Below are 19,631 nucleotides of genomic sequence, written 5' to 3' on the forward strand. Positions count from 1 at the left end.
GTACTTGATGACGAAGAAGGACTCCAAAGCTAGACTGATGCGATGAGTCTTGTTACTTCAAGAGTTTGATTTGGAGATTGTGGATCGGAAGGGTAGTGAGAGCCAAGTGGCAGACCACTTGTCCCGCTTAGAGGAGGAGGGGAGGCCTAGTGATGGCCTAGAGATCAATGATTTATTTCCTGACAAACAACTCCTTTCGGTGTCGATGAATGATATGCCATGGTTTGCCGATGTTGCTAATTTCCTTGTGACCGGTATAATCCCGTGTGAGCTCTCTTCTAACCAAAGGAAGAAGCTCAAGCGGGATATTTTGGACTTCTATTAGGATGAGCCATACTTGTTCAAGATTTGCACGGATGGTGTGATCCGAAGGTGTGTCCTGGAGGAGGAGCAATTGAGTATATTGGAGGCTTGTCATTCCTCTCCCTATGGTGGCCATCATGGAGGGGCGAGGACAACTTCTAAAGTTCTTAGTTGTGGGTTTTATTGTCCAACTTTGTTCAAAGATGCGGGTGATTTGGTGAAGAGATGCGACGAATGCCAAAGAGCGGGTAGAATTTCGAGGAAAGATGAGATTCCTCTCAATACCATCCTTGAGGTTGATATTTTTGATGTATGAGGCATTGATTTTATGGGCCCATTTGTTAACTCTTGTGGGAATACTTACATTCTTGTGGAGGTGGACTATGTTTCAAAGTGGGTTGAAGCCATGGCTTTACCAAACAATGAGGCCCGGAGTATTGTTGCATTTCTCAAAAAGAGCATTTTTACAAAGTTTGGTACTCCTTGTGCAATTATAAGTGATGGGGGGTCTCATTTTTGCAATAGAGCTTTCGACACTTTACTTTCAAAGTATGATGTCAATCACAAAGTTTCTACTCCCTATCATCCTCAAGCAAGTGGTCAAGTTGAAGTCTCCAACAGGGAAATTAAAAGCATATTATCAAAGACGGTCAATGAAAATAGGACCGATTGGTCAAAGAAGTTGGATGACGCTCTATGGTCTTATAGGACTGCTTACAAGACTCTGATTGGTATGTCTCCGTATCTGTTGGTGTTTGGGAAAGCTTGTCATCTACCGCTTGAGTTAGAGCACAAGGTCATGTGGGCTTTGAGGAAGCTAAATCTTGAGTGCGATGTTGCAGCCAATCTTCGTGTGAAGCAGCTCAATGAACTTGATGAATTCAGATTCTATGTCTACTCCAGTTCGTCCTTATAAGACAAGATGCAGTACCTTCATGATAAATATGCTTGTGGAAAGGAGTTCAAAGTAGGTGATTTGGTTCTCTTGTTCAACTCCCAGTTACGTCTGTTTCCAGGAAAGCTCAAGTCAAAATGGAGTGGACCTTTTGAAGTGGTGTGTGTGACCCCGTTTAGTGCTCTTGATTTAAAGAACAAACATGGTAAAGTTTTCAGAGTTACTGGGCACCAGGTCAAGCATTATCTTGGAAAAATTGATGACAGCCACGTGGTGGCACTTCTTCATTTCAAATGATGTGATGGTAACATGCGTCGTGCCGCGACGTTAAATCAGGCGCTTCTTGGGAGGCAACCCATGTGTTTTCTTCTTGTTTTCTTTGATTTTCTTTTTAGTATATGATTGATTTTTGGGCTAACTGGTTATGAGATGTACAGGGCTGTGTTGATGCAGTACAGGACATAGTGGAAAAAGTGCCAGGTCTCTAAAGTGGCTAATGCGACCGCACTACATTTAGTGCGGATCGCACTATTGAGGGTGAAATGTAGATCCCTCTGAAGTTTTCCACTGCGGCCGCACTACATTTTGTGCGGACCGCAGATTGTTGCCTTCTCAAGCTTGAAAGTATTTGTATAGTGCGGACCGCGGTTCAGTTTGTGCGGACCGTACTGGCTGGTGAGACTGGGCCCCAGGTCCTTTTCTATAAATACGGCCTCAGGCTCTTCTTTTACCCTTTTTGAACCCTTGAATCTCAAACTAATACAAACACTGTTCATCATCTCCCTTTGCTCGTAATTGATTGTTGGAAATGATTAACTTTATTTCATTTTACATCTGGTACCATTACTTGCCTTTTAATTGTTCAATTTTGTTAATTTCTTTTAATTTTAGTTCTTCTTGCTTCCCTCTCTATGTTTCCCGTAGATTTTAGTCAATTGATTAGGTTAAGGTTGTAAAATTTCTTGATTAGAGTAGGCTCCTATAGTTAAAAACAATGGGAAATCACTTAGGGCCATTGTTTAGGTGTTAATTATGTTTAAAATCAAAATTCCGTTAAACCCTAAGTCAGTGCCACTTCTGGGCATTCAGTGCGGACCGCAGTCGATTCTGTGCGGTCCGCAGTACCATTTTGTTCGGACCGCCTTGATGAAATACTTGGAAGCTGAACTTTGGGCAGTGAGACAACACTATATTTTGTGCGGACAACACTATGCCCATATGCGGCCGCACTACATTTTGTGCAGTCCCCACTGCCTAGATATAGAGGGTGGGTAGTTTGAACCCCACCCCTATGCGGACCGCATGGCCATTTTGTGCGGTCTGCATTGACCCCTGTGCGGCCGCACACCATTTTGTGCGGTCCGCACTGGGTTATTTCTGAGAACTGTCTACAATTCTTCTTTTCTCTTATGCAACTTTGGTTCTTAACTGATTACACTGATACTAACAAGCTGATTGAATTATGGTTGCAGACAATGGTAGAACAACGAGGCAAAGGAACTAAACAATGTGGCAGAGGTGGACCTTCCCGGGGAGGGAAGCAGAAAATGATAAAATTCACTCCCCAAGCTAGGGAAAACATCAAGAACATGAGGAAAGCAATAAAAGCTGCTGACAGAGCCATTGGCATGTCGGGGAGTGAGTACGAGCCTTCCCGGGAGATCTCTTCGGACTCTATGCCAGAATACATCCCTGACTGGCCGGAGAGGCATAGACTAAGAGATACACCTCCAGCATCCCCCACTGCTCAAGCATCAATGAACATCTCTTCTGGGTCGTCTGAGGGCTTAGGTGATGGTAGTGGGGAATACTCCACCTCTCCCACAGCTTCATTATCTGGAGAGGGTGCAATAGGTAATGAGAAGGAAGTAGGGGGAGACGAAGAAGTAGGAGAAGGAGGTGAACCACAAGTGGGGGTATTGCCCGAACTAGGAAGCCAGAGGTGTGGCAGGACTGGTTTGTTAGTGAGGTAGCGTACCACAAGTTCCGGGAATGGTGGCCGGTGAGGAAGTTAATCCCGGAGTGGAGTTTTATTGATAGAGATTAGTACCTCACAATCCCAACGTGATGAGGCAGTTTAGGACAAGAGTGGGCTGGGAACACTTTCTAGATGAGTGTGTGGATGCCAACGAACACATGGTCAAGGAATTTTACAGCAACGTAGCCCACATCAAAAAGGGATCCAAAGTGACCAAGGTTCAAAATCTGAAGGTGTTGTTCGACGGGAAGACAATCAATGACTATCTTGGGTTTAATGAGGAAGATGAGACCCTATACATGGCAAAGATGGAAATGGGCAAGGAGGTCGTCCCTGGCTAGCACAATACCTGGCAATCCCAGGTACCACCCCCGACTGGTTGACTACTGGAGTCAAGATCTTGAGACAGAGTTAGAACTTTGAGACACGGGGGTGGGAGACCTTTGTATATAGCCGATTGGACTCCACGACACATGACAACTACCTCTCTCTCCACCAGGCTGTGTTAGTGGCTTCGATCATGGCGAGGTACCCAATCAATGTGGGGAATGTGATGTCGCGGATTATTACTATTGTGGGTTCTGAGCATGACAGAAACTACCTGTTCCCCAGTTTCCTCACTATGTACTTCCAGGACCTGAAAGTGGAGAAGAGGCCCTTCGACATCAAAGTCAAAGCGAAGGCCCCTTTTTCCTGGTACATCATGCAGGGGGATGACAACCCCAAGAGCAAGAACTTCAAGAGTACATTTACTGCTCCAACTGGCCAGTCTGAAGAGCCAGTTGTGGTAGTGACTCCAACTGAGCCTGCATTTACTTCCACTGCTGCCCCTCCTTGTCCATCCACCTCAACGGACCCGGAGATTCCATCTTCCCGGGCCCATCCTATTACTTCCCATCGATTGAGCCAGGCACTTTTGAGTATCAAGAACTGGATGTAGACTGCCTCATCCAAGTTGTCCATCCTGACTACCACGGTAGAGGCTCAGTCGGCACCTCCAGCCCCATAGGTTTCCCAATCAATAGAGGATGCTTTGAAAGAGATTTTAGACAACCAGAAGAAAATCCTCGACACTCAGAAGGTGCTCACAGATACAGTTGCTTCACACAACCAGTCTCTCAAGGAGCATGCTAGGGAGCACAAGAAATTGAGGAAGACGCAGGCTTCTAAGGAGTCTGTGAAGGCATTGAGGGTTGATGTTGACCGATTGAAGGCAGACCAACTGCCTTTGGACTTATTGCTGATGATCCTATGCCACCAGCTCATCCCCAGCCAGAGCAGTCACAGAGGCCTTCAAAGAGAAAGAGGATGATTCCTAGAGCGGATGATGCAGTCATCTAGTTGGCCGACCTACCGGAGGCCTCCTCCAGTCAGCCACAAGATACACCACAAGAGCCTGTCCAGGTCTAGATTCAGGTCCCAGCAGCACAGTAGCAGGCCACCGGGAACCAGTCTAAGGTTCCCGAGCACAGTGAGGACCCTGGGACCACTCAGGAGCCTAAGCAGACAGACAAGCCATAGGGAGTCCCTATATCCTTTTTCCTATCATTTTTTGATGCTTTATTTGGTTTAGTTGGCATTGGGGACAATGCCAGCTTTCATTTGAGGGGGGAGACCCTACTTTTTATTCATTCGGATGATTGTATATATATTTGATACTTTTTTATGCTTTTTTGATTTTTCACTTTTGGGTTGTATATAAATTTAACATGTCGTACATTTATCGCACTTTTATTTTACTTTGGGTCTGTATATAAAGTTATGTTACATTGTACATATTCATCCCATCTATTATATATCCAAATCCCCTCTTGTATATATTCATTCTACTTTCCGCAAATTTTTCGTTCTTAGCTGCTTATTTGTGATTCGTAGCTTCTTATTTCTCAAGTTTGCAATAAGCCTTTGATTTTCTTAATGCCACGGTTCTTTCCAAAGGTGGAGTGTTGTGTGAACCGGGTGGCTCTTCTCAATGATGGATGGCGTGACAACCTTCTTAAAGGTTTGAGTCCGTTTTTCTTTTCGTTTTTAGTAGTTAGTAGTTAAGGGTGCCTCAAGCAAAGTTTCACTTGGGCCTAGCACATTTGCCTTTGATCTTATGGTCAAAAATAAATTGTTGTGTTTAGGATGGTAAAAGTAGTGACCTTAGACTCTTGTATTGACCAATAATCATCAAGTGGTTTTTTGGGACCATTGTATGCTCAAATCTTATCTAATGTCGTTGTGGGACCCCGACTCTGCGCCTTTAGCAATCCCATAGCTTGTGTGGTGAGTAATTGCATTGCAAGTCTAAGTCCCGAGCCATTGTTCTAGAACTTGATCTGAATGTTTGTTGAGGCGAAATCCTAAGTGAATTCTGACTTGAGACATGATTATAGGCTCTCCTTTGTCCAAATGATAGTTGAACACACCCATAACCTACCAATGATAAGATCCCTAGTCAACCTTTTTGAGCCTTAGACCTTTTTCCTTCAAGAACCATAATACAAGCCTATACCCGTTCTAAAAGATACCCCCTCTTGCCACCCGATCTTTCCTTTAGCACATGAAAAAAGTATAAGTTTGGGGGGGAGATGAATATTGCAACAAAGTGGTAAAAAGGCACAAAAATGAAGAAAAGGAAAGGCAATGAAAAAGAAAGAAAAGCAAAATGGCAAATAGAATGTTTAATATGAAAAAGAACAAAAAGGGATTCAAGAAAAGTAAAGAATGAAAGGTGTAGAAAGATGAAAAGGGAGAAAAGGTTTGAAATGCATAAGAAAGAGTGACGGTGTGTCTCTCTAACCCCTTAGAAAGAAGTGAAATGACTCAAAGAGTCAAGTGAATATGTGCCAAATAAATCAAAAGAAGTGCTTAAGGGAAGATGGAACTTACTTAGACCAAAACATTTCCTACCCCGAACAAAAAGCCTTCACAATGTCTCCACAAAAGCCCTATATGATCTTGAGTTGAATGAATCATACATTAGTGGATACTCACATAAGGGGCAAGCATATGGTACCTAGAGCCGGACTTGTGGCTTTTCTTGAGAGAGATGAGTGAACTTCCATTAACTTCGTTTTGAGTGCCACTATTCTAAAGGTGAGGTTTGTTTTGGGAGAGTTGATGATGTGTGAGTTTGGGTTCCACAATGACCAAAGTAATAGAAAGAGTCCTTTGATGTGTTGAGCCAACTCTTGATGCTCTTGTGTCGCACTTAATCCATGGTGTTTCAAAGAGTAAAAGTTATTAATGATTCATTTGTATTGAGGGCAATTGTTAGTCCCAATTGATGCTAGATGAGGTTACTTTAGGTCATCTGAAAACTTCTTAAATTTTCCCTTAAGGGGTGGGTCTTATTTTGTTTGCTTGAGGACAAGCAAAAGCTTAAGTTTGGGGGAGATGATAACTAGAGATTTTAACGCATTTTATACTCCTTCTTGCTTATGCTTTGATTAGAAAAATTCATACAAAATAGTCCCAAAAGGCTCACAAGTTGTGCTTGATTGCAGGTTTAATCAACAAAGTGATAAGATGCCAAAGATCAGCTCAAAAGACGTGAAACTTGCACAAGTACCAAGACAAGACAAAGCTCAGGCAAAGCAAGGCCAGTGCGGCCGCACTACACTCTGTGCGGTACGCATTGTGAGGTTCAGAGAGCATGACTTTCAAGGCACAAAGGCAATGTGGCCGTACTAGGATTTGTACGGTCTGCACTGAAGGCAATGCGGCCGCACTCAATTTAGTGCGGTTCGCAGAACCCAAGATCAGAGAAGTGCCAGTTTCAAGAATTCAAGTCAATGCAGTCTGCATTCCATTTTGTGCATACCGCACTAGAAGCCTCCGCGGCCGCAGTCCATTATCTGCGGTCCGTAGTGCCTGAGTTCAAAGAGTCAGATCTTCAGATTTAGAGCCCTAGTACGATCTGCACTAACCCCGCAGGGGCATTTTTGTCTAGAATTTTTAGCTTAGTATAAATAGCTTCTTTTCCCATTTTTATGATATCAGATATTGTAATTAAGCAGTTGTGCTCGTGGGTTCAATTTTCTTAGTTATTTTGGGCAATTTTAACTACTTTTCATCGTTGAATCTTGTTATTTACCTTAGTGATTAATTAATATGAGTTGTTCTTCATCTATTTCTTGCTTTTCTTCCTTAATTATGAGTAGCTAGACCCATAAGCTAGGGTTGTAGCTCAATCCTAGTGCGGGTAACTGATGGGTTTTGTATTTTAGGGCTAGATTGACTAAGGGTGTTTGATATTTGGGCCAATTTCATGGTTAATTGCTGAATTAGTGGTTGTAAACACTAGTTTGTGTTTAGTTGACTAGGGCTCTTCTTGAGAAAGAGAGCCTAAGTCTCCGAAATTGGTCCAACAAGGAATTGGGGCTTACTCAAGAGATTGATAGCCCCAATTAAAGGGTTAAACCTCGAGAGTAATACCCGACTTGAACCCTAGTTGCTTGTGCAAATTTGCATACCCAATTGGTCTTGAGAAAGTCAATTCGGGCAAAATCACTCGAACCACCGAGAGGTGTAGAGTGGGTAATATTGTGCAACGGTTATATCATACTCCCCAATTATGTCAATCGTTTCTTAGATTCAATTACCCGTCAATTAACCATATAGGTGAAAGTCATTACTCTAGTGCCTTTTAAACCATTTGAACAACCCTTTTTAATTTAACTCTTAGCTTAATCTAGTTGCATTTACCATTTGTAGTTGATAATAGTATAAGTAAAACGAAAACCCCAAAAATGATTAAAAGTGTAATTTGGAACACATACGCAATCCTAAACTAGATAAATACTCGATTCCAAATTCTAGCTCTTTGTGGAAATCGATCCCGACCCTAAATCGGGTAAAAGCTGCTCCGACCCTCTCTCGCTACTCAATAGTAGTGCGGAGTAGGCCGTGATCATGGTGCCCACAGATGACGTACAGATTACAAAGGACTTGTCATACGAGAAAATTCCGGTTTCCATCCTACACCGACAAATCCGCAAGCTACGAAATAAGGAGATAGCATCCGTGAAGGTTTTATGGAGAAGTAAGAATATGGAAGAGATGACGTGGGAAGCAGAAGAATAAATAAAGTCTAAATACCCCCACCTATTTCAAACTGAAGATATGACTAGAGGGTATAAACTCTCAGGCCAGTAGGTCATTAGGTAAGCTCTCATTTTTAACTCTCAGAAGTTATAATGGACAGTTGTGTGGAGCCAAGTGTTGCTATTTATAGATAGTGTCCATGTGTGGCATGTATAGTAAGTTTTCTGGCTGTGTACAAATAGGTTTTAGTCTAATGTACGAAAGAGGCTCTGGCAAAAAAATTCCCAAAGTATTAGAATACACATTCGAGGACGAATGTTTTTAAGGAGGGAAGGATATTACATCTCGCGTTTTTCGTACGTTAAGGATTCGTCCTAAGTTAATTGATGTAAACTTGGGGATGAGATTACCTTGAGGTTAGAATATTTATGCTATTTGTACCAAGCAATAAGTAAGTGCCATGGAAGAAAGGGCACACGAATTAGAGAAAACGAGTTTCGTTAAAAATAGCCAATTTGGGATAAAATACGGATCAAGTGATAATATCCGATAATTATAAACTAGTATCATGCAAGATACCATATTATCACGATAATATAATGTATAAAGTATATTAAAAATAAGTATAATTTTAAGTAATTTGGAGTAATTTTTAAATTATACGGGAATTAATTAATTACCGGGTAACATGACATTACCCGATTAACTAATAAGTGGATAGAAACTTAATAATTATTCCCAAACCACATGGCAAGGATCCACCATGTCAGAAATATGACTAAGAAGTCACTTATGTCTAGGTGGCAATCTAAGCATAAGTGAGGAATGATGACTAAGTATCTGCTAAAGATTCAATTTAAATCAAATGACTCCAAAGAACATTATTCTTTCCAAAAGTTCAAAAGAGAAACGTTATTCCTTCCAAACAAAGAACTAGAAAACGTTTTCTTTGAAATTGAAAACATTATTTCGTTCCAAGTTTTTTAGGAACCAGAAACAAATTTCGTCCGTGAATTTCTAAGGAGCAGGGGAAAATTTTTGTTCAATCAATGAAGGTTTTCCAACAAAATATTATATGGGATTTTTCCTACTCCAGGTATGTTAAGGCTAAGCTTTTCCTTCGTTTTAGCATAATATCATAATTACACAAGTTTGATAACGAGGCATAAAGAAAAAATCGTATCCCGGAATTTACGTATATTTTGCTAGTCTCGCAAATTACATATATTTTCTAGTTTTAGTTTTGTAAGTTACCATATTCTTTTTATCGGGACTGCATATTCAATTAAGTATTTCCTTCTTCCGGTCAAAAGAGCATAGAGTTTACATATATACAGTATTAAAAGTATTTTCATCACTATCAAGCTATAATCGATAGGCAAGCCCCTATTGGGCAATCTCTAATCAGATAGTAAGTTATACATCGAGCCTACTGTGGCAGAGCGCCTATGAGCGAGCCTACTACGGCAGAGCAGTTATATTTATATACCGAGCGTTATAAGTCCGGACAGCTATTTTACTTATTATATTGAGAGAATTGAGTCAGTATCAGCAGCTAAGCATATGTTCAAGTTATCAGTTCTGTTTCAACTTTCAATATATTGCCTTACATACTCGGTACATTATTTCGTACTGACGTCCCTTTCTGGGGGGGGCTGCATTTCATGGGTGCAGGTTCGGACATAAAGACGGGTAGACCTCCTCAGTAGGTATTTGCCGAGTTCAGCCTTATCGGTAAGCTCCCCGTCTTTCGGAGTTCCCAGGTCTAGCAGTTTGGTGTACATCTTGTGCATATATGTAGATAGGTTAAGGGTAGGTCGGGGCCCTGTTCCAATCACACTACATCTATTAGTAGAGGCTTGTAGATATATCCTGTCAGTTAGTGCAGTATGTTGGGCTTGTAGGCCCTGTACATATATTTTGTTGGCCTGTCAGTTGTAGTAATTATGACAGCCTTACCGGCCCAGCTTTATGTTGACATTAGTCAGTGTTAGTCTCCATATATGACATTACATGTTCAGAGTCTCTTAGTCGCAAATGGTATGCAAGGATAAATGAGGCACTAGGTGCCGGTCTCGCACCTGGGCTTGGGGCGTGACAAAAACCCACCATAGGAGGACCTTGAAACCTTAATGCACATATTGTTCTTGATAAAATGCTCTAATGAGCTGAAACCTCGAGATCTTCCTAATTATAGTTAAATTTTGTCGTATCTTTAATTAGATTGAAGTCGCTAGGAGTTTCGGAATCTTGTAGTAATTTAAGAAAGCACAAACAAGGTATGTTGGCTAAACTCCTTTGGTAGAATCAATTTCCATGACGTCTTTGTAAGTTGCGGTTATGGTTGACTTAATTTGTTATGTCTCATGTCCCGAGTACTTCCCAATAGATTTGATAATTCTAAAATAAGTGTTGTGCTAAAAGATGTATGTACCAAAAATGTGTCACAAATGTTCCTATCATATCGTGATTCCCTCTGAGGATGTAATCTTGTATGATCAATGTACCAAAGGTTTTGAAAAAAATCATGTTTCAATTATAAGCTAGTATGCCTAATTGCGGAAGAGAAACTCAATATGTCTAAGACGCTTGTTTGATCATATGTGTACTTAAAGTTTGATTTGAAATATTAATGATAATCCATGGTAACGTTTGAAAGTCATAAGGGCGAGTATGAAATATGAAATGTGGCCGACGTGCCAAGAATAATATTACAATTGTGGACACTAGTGCCAATAAAATGGAAAGATGTATGAAAAATTATGAAATGAGTTGTAAACCCTTTTATATAATAAATGCTTTGGGAGTATCGTTTTAGTCACCGAAGAAGGGTAGGTTGAAATAACCTAACCTCGAAACTACACATGTCGGTGTAGGAGTGAGTGAAGGGTAAAATCTCTGTGTGAAGTGGTTAGAGTTTTCCCCGAATATGAATGCGATTGAAGTGTTGAGATAATTCCCCTCAAATGGGATGAGATGATTGCTAGCGAAATGGGAGGTGACGTCGACCCCCTCGGCATTGTGGTGAGGCGGCTTAGCAATCGAGCTGAGATCGGACGCCATACCGACATATGGTGGTATTGTGAGTAGACGTCTCGGGGTGAGACGGCTTAGCCGATCGGGCTAAGATCGGACTCCGTGCTAAAAGTACAGTGGTGTATCGGTACTAAAGATCTCTCAACTTAAAATATTGAAACTTGCTTGAAATTTATCCTTTATCCTAACTTGATACTTTAATATTGTTTGAGGCCCTCATTGATTCCATGTTTCTTTCTCATTGTACTGCTACTCGTTCTATTAGAGAGGTGTTTAGTTTTTCATATTAGTACTATTCCATATGTACTAACGTCGCTTTTGCCGAGGGCGCTATATCTTTAATGGATGCAGGTGGTTCCATAGTAGGCGGCATTGAGCAGTGATAGCAGTACACCCTCTCCTCAGCTGACTTGGTGACCCCCACTTCATTCCAGGGTTCTGTATCTCTTGTCCCTTGTATACAACATTTTGAGTTATAGTCGGTGTCTTGTTGCCGACGTTGTCGTAACACTCTTTCGTTTCTGTTAGACGCTCCGTAGAGATAGCGTATGTTGTACCTTATTTTGGGAAAGTTAAACTAAAAGTGATGTAATTGTATCACCTGTTCCACTTCAACTATGATTGTATAGTGCACTATTTTGGAGACTTGCTAATGACGCAACTTGTGGCAATGAACTAGTGTTGTTCACATGACCTCTTACTGTCTGATTAATGAAATATTTCTTTTCTCTGATTAATGAAATATTTCTTTTCTTTATGCATGGGTGAGTTGGGTAGACGACATTGTGCAGGCTTGTTCGACCGGAGTATCACATTTGAGCGCCGGTCACGTTTCCCAAGATTGGAGCGTGATAAATTGTCACTTATAAATCTAACTATTTTTGAATTTCACCCTTGAGCGCCGGTCACGTTTCCCAAGATTGGAGCGTGATAAATTATCATTTATAAATCTAACTATTTTTGAATTTCACCCGGATGAATGCTCATTGGGACGTCATTCTAATTTCTAAGTAAATTAAAAAAGTGAAACTAAAGTGCAAATGCTTTACTTAATGTAAAGTAAAAAAAATCCATCCAACACAAGAGTTTCTCCAATTAAATTATCAAAAGACTCTTATAGGTCTATGATGACTAGTTAGTCTGTTGTTCTACCCTTAATCCCTATCAAGCAACATTATTGGTCGCAATAACTCAACAAATTAAGTATTTAAATTATAAAAAAGAAAACCATAAAAGTAAAGCTGACTATAGGGGCACCAAAATTTAGGATACATCTATTATAATATAGGAACCACTTGAGTATAGGCGAGCAACTCAAAGCAAAATGTTTTTTGTATAGAGCCTGAAATAATGGAACATTTTTGTATGGGACACCATATGATATTCCCTTTGCCTTTTTTTCACAAACCCATGCCTTGAGAAAAGCAACTAAACGACAAAAAGATAGTCCCTCCTAAAAAAGAAAAAAAGAAAAAAAAAAAAAAAAAGCCTTCCAAACAATATTTCAGTCCCTACATAATTCCAAACTCATTGAACTTTGTTCTCTTACTTTCCTTTTTTTTATAGAACATCATCAAACTTGTCTTTCTCATTAACCAAAAGGACATTTTGTTCATCATCATCACTTGTGTCATCTCTATGGCCCATCATTTCCAAGTTGGTCAGCCTCTTGGCTTTCAATGCCTCACCTTCCCAATCTGTGCAGCAATGCACAACATAAAGTATAGAGATAGCACAGGCTGCTTGAGCTGACAAGAGGCCATACCATAGGCCACTGAACCCAACTTTTAGCCAGAAGGCTAATCCTACGGCCACTGGGGTGCCCACGAAGTAAAATGAGCCGAGGTTGATCCGGGCGCCTATGGCCGGTCTAGCCGTTCCACGGAGTATCCCGCAACCGGTGGTTTGTGGACAGTTTCCAAGCTCACACATCCCTATTAATGGCAAGACTGATGCAACAAGTGCTCTAAGCATGTCATCTTTTGTAAATAAGGCTCCCCATTTGTCCCTGAAGATCACTGTCCATATAACATTGATGAGTCCAATCACAAATGCACAAGCTAATGCAACTGTTGCAGCTAACTTGGCTTTGTATGGTTTCCCAGCTCCTAACTCATTCCCTACCTGAATTTGACATTAAATTAATATACCATTACAAAAAGATAACTCTATAATATCCAAGTTTTAAGATAAAATGGCATAACATTTTAAAGTCAGAGACGTTACAATATTAAGATGCTGCTAGTAAAATGCCAAACATATAAAATATGCAAAAAGAGACGAGGGTATTTAGGCATGAAATCCTTGGTCAACTCTAGTTGGTTAAATGGCTATGTCATATATTAGCCAATTGATAAGGAAGTTAGGCATAAAAGAGGATGTAACCACTCAACATGGATGATTCGGTTGAATAGGGATGTAAATGAAGTATGATGCAATAAAGTAACTGAACAAAAAGCATACAATCTTTAGGAAACTAGACAAGAAATTTTTCTGTTTTTTCTACAGTTTAAGTTATAATAGGAGCCTCCCTCTCTCTTTGGTATGTTAGTTATATGCTATCAAGAACCAAGATTTCCATAACAGTCTCATGCATATAATTGATAAAAAATCTAAAACAGGAAATGAAGTTCATTTATCATACAGAATCAAGCAATGTTACAGTGCCTAGCAAAAGATGGCTCTATATAACCTAAGAATCATATATAGTGCAATATGCAACAAAATGTCGACACGTTTCACTCCCTTTTAGGATCTCTATTCACTAAATTGTACAAATAAATGTTCCACTATAGTATGTCAACCATAAGAAACCAAAGATGAGCAGCCACTTGGGATAATGAATAGCAAAGGTTTCAATGGCCTAATTGCTTTCCAGTTCTAAAGTACTCAATCATTAAACAAAAAGGTTTAGGACAAATAAGCATTTGCAATGTATTTGAGTCAAAGAGGTCAAATCCATCCAACAAATTGAAGCAAATTGTTCCCTCAACCCTTCCCCCCTAAGTAACCTGTCACAATTAAATATGTCAATTCACAACAACATTCATTAATATTTGTCAGCAAACATTACAAAGATCATTATCAACTAATCATCACTTTACTTATGCTAACAAATAATTGCAGTAACAGGAATATGGCTATATCATCCATCCATTAGTTAAAGTAAACGAACAAAAGGATTTTCTTTGGTGGGTTTGATTTGCAAAGAGCTCAGCAGATTTCATGACTAGACAAAGTGATTTGTCACAAAATTACATAATTACTGACACCCTTTTAATTGACTTAGTTCACAGCATAGCCATGAAATGGGAGAATCATAGAAGAAGAAAAAAGAGGTTTTCTAGCTAGAAAGTAGAAACTATATCTTGCACATACAAATGAGATAGTTAAATTAGAAATTATAATTTCCATATACAATACTCTTTTCTTTTTTAGTCTTATAGTGACCACCTTTCTACATCTAACAACTCTCTAACTTTAACTTCCCATTTTCCCTTGATGAAAATGTCATAATATATTTATAAACCCACGTGTCACATACCAAAGTATATGTTTCTTAAACTCTATGTCCAATCAAATACCACCAAATAAAACTTAGTATATGAATTATGAGTTAGATTTCCAAACATTAAATGGCTTTCTCCAAGAATTTATAGTAAAAGCTCTCGTCATGTCAGCATTAAGTTGAAGGGGAGTCTTGGCATAACTGGTAAAGTTGTTGTCATGTGACCAGGAGGTCACGGGTTCGAGCCGTAAAAACAGCTTCTTGCAGAAATATAAGGTAAGGTTGCATACAATAGACCTTGTGGTCCAGCCCTTCCCCGAAACCCGTGCTACGCCGAGCTGCCTTTTTTCATGTCAGCATTAAGTATGCTTCCTATACTAGAAGCAATCACAGTTTCAGCAGAAAAAGGTGATGGAAAACTTACCCTGGCAGATACACAACCAGCTAAGGCCATGGGAACAGTGTACATAAGGCTAGTGGTCTGTATCATAATCCCAGTGGCAGCAACAGCAAGTCTTGGATTAGGCAAATATCCAGCAAGTACAGTCACAATCTCATACCACCACCACTCCAAACATATCCCTATACAACTAGGAACTGCCAACTTCAGCAGTGGCCCCAACCCACCACATATCCCTCCAATCCCAGCCGTCCATCTCCACTCCCACCTCCCATATACATACACATACCCCATCATCAACACCATCATATGCAGATTAGTCAGCACTGAAGCCATAGCAACTCCTGGTACCCCTAACCCCATCACCACCACCAGAAAATAATTCAAAGGCACATGAAACAGCACTGCAATAAAAGTGCACCACATTTGTGGCTTAGTCACCCCTTGTGACCTCAGGTACACCCTAAGAGGCTGCAACAAAGTGTTTGTTGCAAGATCAGGGAGTGAGTATATACAGTAAGTCGCAGCCACTGCTGTTATTTCCTTGTCTTGACACATGAAAAGCATGATGGACTCAAGGTTTATCCACAGAAGACTTATGGGAATGATGGCCAACATAAGTATACAGATCATACGTTGAAGGGAAAGTGAGAGCAAGTCCCAGTTTTTGCTGCCATAAGCTTGGCTACAAACTGGTTCAAGACCTGAAGCAAGACCAACAAGAACAGAGTAGCCAGTTATGTTTGTGAAACCAATGGAAAGTGCTCCACCAGCAAGTTGTAAACTTCCAAGCCTGCCCAAGAATAGAACAGACACCACTGCTCTAACATAAACCAAACAATTCATTCCTGTTATTGGCAAAGCCATTCCCCATAGCTCCTTTAATTCCTCCACCACCTTTTCAAGTATCACAAATGCAACTTTAATTTAGTATCCTCTCTTCTGAAAAACATAAGCATTTAAATTTTGTGGGTAAAAGAAGAAAACCTGGGAAGGAGTAGGCAGTTTGTGGGACAAAAAGTCAGGGTCTTTCTCTGCCATTGATGAAGCCTGAAGCCTGAAGGATAGTCAAGAAAACTCCTTAGAATAGCATGCAGTGGTCTGTAAACCACACAATTAACACTTCAGATTATTACGCAAAACAAAACCAAGACATCAGAACAGTAAAAAGAAGAAGATCAAACATCAATATTCAAGAACTTTCACCTTTAGTTTAATTCTCTATATACTTGTCTTCATAAATAACAAAAACATGAAAACAAAACCAACCCACCTTTTAGTTTACCCTGTGCTTGTCAGTTCCTCAAACCAAAATAAGTTGCACTTCAAACTGTAACGCAAAAACAAAAGTGAAGGTATCAATACAAAAACAGAGAAAGATGTAGTACAAGCTTGCTCTTTTTTATATTTACACAATCAAGAAACAACGAAAACAAAACCAACCCACCTTATGGTATACCCCTGTACATCAGTTTCTGAACCCAAAAACTGGTTCGAATTTCAAGATTTCACAGAGAAGGGGAAGAAAATGGTGAAAACCAAGAAAATCATGGGGTTCTATTTCTATACATATAGGGTGGTGATATGCATATATATAGTGAAAATGGATTAACTATTTTTCTATTCTTTTTTATTTTATAATATTATGATACGGTTTTATATATATATATATATATAGGTTTTGTTGCCTAGGATAATAGGGGCAAGAAAAGGTAGTACAAATAAATGCTAATGGCGGCGACTGTGACCTGAGGCTAGTTTGAGAAGACACATGAGAAAGGGAAAGCACTCTGCTCTATTTATTTTATTTTATTTTTGTTTTTGAGTGAGAAAGATGGATTGATAGGGACCTCCCTCAACATATATAAACCAAGAGGCGAGGAGGGGTGGGAGAATGAGACAATGGGATTTTTTAGCTGCCTATTTTATGCTATACTACTACAACTTTCACTACTGCTCCACTACTACTTTTACAGTTTCATTACATTGACATGTGTATATTATGTGGTACAGTATGAATATATATTGTGTGTGTGAAGGGGGAGATGGAGGAGCGGGGCAGAGGAAAGGACCATCAGTTTATTTTTTATTTTTTTGTTGTTCGTGGGGATGCTGACGCTCAGGCTATTAAGAGCCCGTTTGGACCTAAATTTTTTTTTTTCCAAAAAAATTTACTTTTTTCCCAAATCATTGTTTTTCTTAAAATTTTCAATTTTTATTTGAATATGTATTTTATAGATTTTCGAAAATTTGAAAAACTCCAAAAGATTATTTTTCAAAATTTTCACTCATAAAACTTCAAAAATAAATCAAACTGAAATTTATGTCCAAACACAACTCTAAATTTCCAATACCATCTTCACTTGAAATTTTTTTTCACCATTTTTTGGAATTTTACCATTATTATGTCCAAACGCCTACTAAATTTACCTGTTTTTGCAAAATGAGGGGACTTTCTATCTTTTTTTTTTAAGTAACACCTCAAAGTTGCTGAGTATGATGTTCTCGAAAGTCAATTTGAATTAGATCAAATAAATATAGGTTTGTAAATTAATTAAAAATTTCTCCTAAAGCTACTCCACTGAAAAAGCTGAACTATGGCGTTTTTTGCAATTCAATTCTTAACTTTTGTAAATCAATGTTTTGCAAAAATTGTTTCTCAATCAAAAGCTTTACTTTCCTGGTTTTCGGTTGAAAAACAATTTTTAAAAAATAAATTGCAACTGTGAAAAAAAAATGTACTTTTTCTTTATACGCTGCAAAAACTCTTCAAATTTTTGAAGCAATTGCTTTTTGGTTGGAGGAGTAACGCTTTTCCATCTCGTCATGTAAAGATTTGGAATCTGATGATACAAAAATGACATTGTATTTTCTAATTATAATAAGTTTTACTAAGTCTATATTTTCATTAATGTGGTGCTTATGTTTTCCTGAGTCGATGATCTATTGGAAACAACTTTTCTATCCTCACAAGGTATGAGTAAGATCTGCGTGCATATTACCTTCCCCAAATTCTTACGGTGTGTAATAATACTTGGTATGTTGTTGTTGTAATAAGTTTTACTAATATAATTGTATACTATTTTACTTGGAATTGTGATTTTCGGTTAATACTCGTAAAATATACTACTATATTTTTTTTTTACATTTCATGGAAGAATGGTCTTTGCAGTTATTTGACCATTTTTGCCACTAGTGTTCTTCCTTACCTCATGTTGATGAACTTATATTACTTTATCATTAAGGGTTGTGTGAAGCAGGGATGGACATACTTTGGACTAACCCGAAATCCGAATTTCTTGATTTTTTGGTTTAGATTTTCGAATTACTGATTGAATTTTGGATTTAATTTTTAATACAGTTTGAATTTCGGATTGGATATTGAATTTGGCAATTCGAATTTTTGGATATCCGAAAATCTGAAATTCTTATACTTTATATTTAGTCTATTATCCATATGTCAATAGTAATAAGTTTAATACCCTATCCATATGTCGTGTTCTAGTTTGTACAATCACTCGATCTTCCTTGTTTGAGCACATCAAGGAGCGACAGTATGATGACCCTCATTTGCTTGTCCTTAGAGACATATTGCGGCATAGTGGTGGCAAGCAGGTTACTGCTGGAGATGATGAAGTTTTGAGGATGCATGGTCGTGTTTATGTGCCCAATGTAGATGGACTTCGTGAGTTGATTCTTGAGGAGGCCTACAGTTCCCGATATTCTATTCATCCGGTTGCCGCCAAGATGTATCAGGACTTGCGGCAACATTATTGGTGGAGGAGGATGAAGAAGGATATAGTTGCATATGTAGCTCGGTGTCTAAATTGTTAGCAAGTAAAGTATGAGCATCAGAGACCTAGTGGTTTGCTTCAGAAGATAGAGATTCCTGAGTGGGAGTGGGAGCGTATCACTATGGATTTTGTTGTTAGACTCCACAGACTTAGAGGAAGTTCGACGCGATATGGGTCATTGTGGATTGGCTGACCAAGTCGGCGCATTTCATTCCTGTGGCAGTTACCTATTCTTCAAAGCGGTTGGCTGAGATTTACATTTACGAGATTGTTCGTCTTTACGGCTTGTCCATGTCTATCATTTCTGATCGAGGTACGCAGTTCACCTTGCATTTTTGGAGGACAGTACAGCGTGAGTTGGGTACGTAGGTTGAGTTGGGCACAACATTTCATCCTCAGACGGACGGACAGTCCGAGCGCACTATTCAGTATTGGAGGATATGCTTCGCGGTTGTGTTATAGACTTCGAAGGTTCTTGGGATCAGTTATTGCCCCTTGTAGAGTTTGCCTATAACAACAACTACCTGTTGAGCATTCAGATGGCTCCCTATAAAGCATTATATGGGAGGCGGTGTCGTTCGCCAATTAGGTGGTTCGAGCCGGAGGAGGCTAGGTTGTTGGGTACAGATTTGGTACAAGATGCCTTGGATAAGGTCAAGATTATTCAGGACCGACTTCGCACACCT

At 39.5% G+C, this 19,631-nt stretch overlaps 1 protein-coding gene across 2 annotated transcripts; it reads right to left on the reverse strand.

Annotated features, from left to right (window-relative positions):
- Nucleotides 1–12,493: 12,493 nt before the first annotated feature.
- LOC104239682 (protein DETOXIFICATION 54) lies at nt 12,494–16,703 on the reverse strand. 2 transcript variants are annotated; one of them, XM_009794375.2, is made up of 5 exons: nt 16,599–16,703; nt 16,425–16,481; nt 16,139–16,208; nt 15,176–16,048; nt 12,494–13,367 (listed from the first exon to the last, which is right to left on the reverse strand). In XM_009794375.2, the coding sequence occupies exons 3-5, from the start codon at nt 16,190–16,192 to the stop codon at nt 12,804–12,806; spliced, it is 1,491 nt and encodes a 496-aa protein (XP_009792677.1). In that variant the 5' UTR covers nt 16,193–16,208; nt 16,425–16,481; nt 16,599–16,703; the 3' UTR covers nt 12,494–12,803. The 2 variants fall into 2 exon arrangements, with proteins under 2 accessions (XP_009792677.1, XP_009792679.1); XM_009794377.2 differs by having other exon boundaries at nt 16,139–16,252.
- Between the last annotated feature and the right edge of the window lie 2,928 nt (nt 16,704–19,631).

The sequence above is a fragment of the Nicotiana sylvestris genome, chromosome 4 (assembly GCF_000393655.2).
Source record: "Nicotiana sylvestris chromosome 4, ASM39365v2, whole genome shotgun sequence".
Classification (NCBI taxonomy): Eukaryota; Viridiplantae; Streptophyta; class Magnoliopsida; order Solanales; family Solanaceae; genus Nicotiana; species Nicotiana sylvestris.

Coding starts and splice junctions, on each gene's coding strand:
- LOC104239682 (XM_009794375.2), bottom strand. CDS start 16,192: ATGGCAGAGAAAGACCCTGACTTTTTGTCCCACAAACTGCCTACTCCT. Junction 16,049..16,138: donor AACTGCCTACTCCTTCCCAG/GTTTTCTTCTTT, acceptor ATACTTGAAAAG/GTGGTGGAGGAATTAAAGGA. Junction 13,368..15,175: donor CTGGTTGTGTATCTGCCAGG/GTAAGTTTTCCA, acceptor TGTCAAATTCAG/GTAGGGAATGAGTTAGGAGC.